Source organism: Rhagoletis zephyria, unplaced genomic scaffold, assembly GCF_001687245.7.
Source record: "Rhagoletis zephyria isolate East Lansing unplaced genomic scaffold, Rhagoletis_zephyria_1.1 Rzeph_scaffold_26981, whole genome shotgun sequence".
NCBI classification, from domain to species: Eukaryota; Metazoa; Arthropoda; class Insecta; order Diptera; family Tephritidae; genus Rhagoletis; species Rhagoletis zephyria.
The window spans coordinates 1-4,967 of NW_016184039.1; the positions used below are offsets into that span (position 1 = coordinate 1).

The 4,967-nt window shown below is 39.0% G+C and overlaps 1 protein-coding gene across 1 annotated transcript; it reads right to left on the bottom strand.

The window, feature by feature from the left end:
* Nucleotides 1-17: 17 nt before the first annotated feature.
* Nucleotides 18-2,289, bottom strand: LOC108382432 (uncharacterized; the record flags this gene model as incomplete). The annotated part of the gene is made up of 2 exons (XM_017638803.1): nt 18-150; nt 1,579-2,289. Coding segments are annotated over 2 exons (844 nt in total), but the record flags the coding sequence as incomplete, so codon positions are not given.
* Nucleotides 2,290-4,967: the final 2,678 nt, after the last annotated feature.

Here is a 4,967-nt window from a genome sequence, read left to right on the forward strand (position 1 = left end):
GCCTTTGATTTGTGTACCTTTGTGGCTTTGCTATACCACAACTATCAGCTACAACAACAACACTAATCGATTGCACCGCATCGTCATCACTGCTACTAAAACTTTTTGACGTTGCAACCCGTTGTTTTTCATGTGTCGCCGATCCGTTGCCTGTGAAATGTAAAGCATTACTGAAGTCACACTGGAAATTGGTTTGTGTGTTTTGTAAATTGGTAGTACATAGAACTCTGGCTGGAGCTTCAGTTGGAGCTGTTGTGCACGCTGTCTTCCAGCGAGCAAAGAAAGAAAGCAAGTAAAAAACAGAGCACAGAAAAAAGCAGCGGTAAAAAGAGCTGAAGCGGCGGCTTGTCGGCCGGGTGCTCTGGCGCTTTTGTTGGAGCGTCGTCGTCGTCAGCGTTGTTCACTTGGCTGCCTTAGCTTATTGGAGAGTTGGGTTTGATGCGAGTACGGGCTGAGTTAGTGGGTTTTATGTGCGCTCTAAGGTGTGTTTAAATTTTATTGTAAATTAAATAAATGAATAGTTGCGTGCGATAGGTGTAAAACGGAAAGCCACGTATGAAGCGTGAAGGCCCTTGGGAAAAGCTCATCAAACTAATGCGCGCATATTTGTATTTTGATATGTAGTAGGTATGTGTTTGTATATGTATTTAAAGTAGAACAATAAAGGTCACGCTTGCAGTTAGAGGTCAGCCGTTGTTTGCTGATTTTATTCACTGTTCTTCAACGTTGAACTGAGTTCTTACTCTGGGTAAAGGGTCAGCTTCGATAGTCGATTTTTTTCTTTGATATGAAGCCTAAAATCTAAGAAGCCCTAACCGCGAAAAAAACGTGAAATTTTTCAAAATTTTCCAGATGCATTAAACAAAAAATTTTGAAAAAAACATAGCTGGCGGTGTTTTTTTATGAATTCCCTATTCTTTGCATATCAGCTTGGAGGGAAGTTTCTGTTATATTCAAAGTTGGGATCAAGAAACGCGAAACTATTCTTCAAACAGAGTAATTATGAATCCTAACCCGGCATTGTAAACCCTGCCCTTACAAAAAACAGAGTTCACTGATAAACTTGAAAACAAGTATGACAAACTCCTCACTGTTTAAAATGATAAAGAGTAAGAAGTAAGTCAAAAGTCCTAAAGTTTACTGGTATTACTCATAAAAATCTCCGGCGAGAGAGCGTAACACATTGTTTTTGGTTTTTGACATTTTTCAGAAGTGGAATAAAAAGAAAACATTAATGCAATCACAAAAACCTTTTTTTACGGCTAGTTTTTTATCATTTTGTGTAAATACAGTGCCGGCTATTGCGGAATAGTAATTTCGTCATAATACCTTTCATTTGTAAACAAAACATCTGCACTTTGACACACAACTCTACACTCTACCACAATTAGCCAACACTGACAACAAACTCTCCACCTAGCACAACGATCGAGCCTCTCTTTTGTACTAAGTACATTACGCTCATCAAACCACGCTCAACACTATACGCTTTTATCGCTTCCCCCACAGGCAATTCGTCGTGTGTTTTTTTGTTGTAATTACTGCCCTTTTACCAATGCTTTCGTGTATGTACTCTACCGTTTCGCTTTGTGTTGACATTCCAGTTAGTAGCATCGTCGCCTTCTTTGTTGGCGTCTGTAGTTGTTGACGACGCTGGAATACTATGACCACTTCCCTCCACCGCAATGGTTCCAACTGTTGATTCTTCCAACAGTTTGTTGGTATTTTTTCCTATTTGTTTTGCTTGCTTGTTTCTTCCAACCGCCATCTGCTGTACTGTTGTAGTTTCAATCTCTCTGCCTCTACCCGCTCCATCGTCGTCGTCATAGTCCAACCATTCCCGCTCATCGTCTGTTGCGCTGCCAGCATCGGGTGCTGTGGTTGTGGTTCCAATTGCTTCGCTGCCGCTATTTGTGGTGACCGCCGCAAAGAGATGCTCAATGAATTCACGGTGATCTTCGTCGTGCTCTTGCTTTGGTGTTTGTTTGTCGTTTGTTGCCCCCGTTGTGGGTACGGTGTATTCAAAATCTGTTGATGACTTTAGCCTCTTTGTTGTTGCTGATGTCGTTAATTCTTTTATTTGTTGTTCGCATTGCGTTGTTATCGCTTTTTGTGAGCGAGTCGCACTTTCTTTTGTTTCAGGTGGCTGCGGTGCGGGACGCTTTTGTCTGGCAGCTGTGCTCTTTTTGTTACCTTCTGTTGTCGCGTAATCTTCTGTTTCATCATCAACTTTTCTGCTGAAGAATTTGGTTAGCTTTTTCTTTGCCGATTGTGGTTTTTGACTTTTTCCTGCACAATTTGCAATTTGTTAAAAATTACCAATTTACTATTCGTTATAAATAAATAATCAAAAGACAATCTAATTCTAGTTTAAAAATGAATAACGCCTTACATTTTAAAACGCAACGTTAACTCGTAAACAGGTATAAAAACTCCAAATATGTAACTGCATGCGAGGAATTCAAAATAGTTAAGATAAGATTAGTTATAAATAGTAAGATTTACAGAAGTATTCAAATGTCTAAGAAACCACTACTTGGTATAAAGCTGTACATTTCGATTGCTTCGAACTATTAAAAAACATTTACTAAATATGTACATGTATGTTAGTTATCTATATTTAGTATATGAACTACAATATATTCAGGAAGTATTGGAGAACATTTCGACAAATCAGCTCTGAAGCGAAATCTAGGTAGGTCTAGGAGAATACATTTATAGATATTACATGAGTCTGTGATCTAAGGATGTATTGTGTCCTCTGCTCTTCTCAAAATTTCAGTTAAAACTATCGCCCCTAGAAGATGCGGTGTTTCTTTGGTCGAACCACCAAACATCGTTCAACCGTTTACCTAGGCTATGTAGATGATCCTTTAGTCTACACTTCCCTGTACAAATTTTTGCACCATTTTTAATTTATTTTTGGAAGATGGATAAGAAACTGGAATCCCTTAAACAAACTTGAAGGACAAGTTGAGCGCTGTTATCTCATTGATCCTCGTGCCTTTCTGATCTCTTTGATTATATTAAGACCTATTGTCAGTTAGAGCTGACATACAATTGGAATTGGAGGCTGAGGTCTCCACGGCTAGTCTGTCCAAGATCTCTGCCCTCAATTTTCCTGTGTTCTGGTACTAATAATGGCGGAATATTATTCTATTTGGTAGGGCTACTCTTCCATTGCAACCGACATCCTAATTCTGGCTCTAGGTTCTGTAGGTTTTCTTCATGTTTAACACCGGTGTACCATCCTTTAATTAGGTGTAGATCCCTTTACCGTATTCCCGAGTTTTCATTTAGCTACACGATATACATATCCAAGGGCAGCGGACTCCATTATTCCAGAGCAGATGGAGATTATCGTCTCATACTCAGCTCTTTAGAAGGGGGAATAAGAACATATATTTTGCTTGTTTTGAGCTGAATCTTTCCTACTGTGTCCAGGAAATTGCCACTTCGGGAAGATACTCTGAGTTTGGTATAATTTTTTTTTATATTAAAGAAAAATATGATGATGAGGTTACCGATAAAAGTAAAGATGAAGATAGAGGAAGAAAGATTAAAATAAAGGTAATTATAGAGAAAAGGATATAGACATAGACTCAATCTGGGGACTATTTCGGGATTTTAGAGATTTTTGGAATTCTCGTGACTGATCGATATTTTATCGGTTTTGTTATCGATTTTGTTATTGAAATTTTTATCAATATTGTTATTGATTTTGCCATCAATATTTTCGGAACTTATCGATATAATAAACGATATTTTTTATCGATTTTGTAATCGATATTTTAATCGATTTTGTTATCGATATTTTAACCGATTTTGTTATAGATATTTTTATCGATTTTGTTATACATTTCGCTATCGGTATTATTATCAATTTTGTTATATATTTTTATCGATTTTGCTATAGATATTATTATCGCTTTTGTTATCGATATTTTTTTCTTAGTGTGTGCTTTCGTTTTTGACCTGGATGTGCTCTTAACCATATCACGTATTCTACGTTTAAATTCAGCGGCTGCATCTCCGATACAGCCTGCAGACCAAGACTAAGGCGCTGGACTGTTCCTTTTTGTTGTCTAGGCATGAGTCTTGAGTTGCTTGACTAAAAGAGAAGATAAAAACTTGTCTTTCCTCTTTGGATCTTTTTAATAGGTGCCACTAACACCGAAGTGGTCAGGATGCCGAAAAGATATTTATATTTATGTATAGTTCCAGCTTCGAGAAGAAGACTCCCCTGCCGACCTTTTCGTCGAGTTTGGAGCCGTCAGTGTACATGTTTATAGCGTTGCGTTAGTGGAGTTATTATCCTGTTGAGTTGGTTTACTATATATAGCACCATTTATAGTTTTTGTTAAAGGTATTTGATGGTATGCAGTCGTTAGTAATTGCAGGTCTCGGTTTGGACGCCATCGTCATTTTCGAGTGGCCGGATGTACCATGAGTCCAGACACCGGCCGCTCTAAGTCTTAAGGCTGCAATAACGGCTATTTCACGAGCAATTGCGTCAGGCGTTGATAGATGAAAAATTGCGTTCAGAGCTTCGGTAGGGGTACAGCATAGAGCTCAGTTGGTGCATAGCTCCGCACATCTTTGTACCCTTAAAAATTGTTTAAGCGTTAAGGGTAGGCCCCTAGACTAGGGCTCCGTAAAGTAAACTGAGACGAATAATGGCTTCATAGAACTATCCTAGGTGGGAGGCCCCACGATACGCCGATCGCCTTTTGACGGGCGAAGAGCGCTACTTTATACTGTCTGGTAAAAATGATTAGCTCAGTTTTAGCTGGTCCAAGTAACTAGCGAATAAAGAGCAGCTTGGATGAGATTGCACAAAGTTTGAGCATCGACATATGTATATATGTGAGGACCTCATATCCATTCACCGCCATGTGCCGCAGCAGTTGGTTGACCGTCACTACCCATATGAGTGAAGTGAGAATACCCCATGCAGAGTGCCCCTT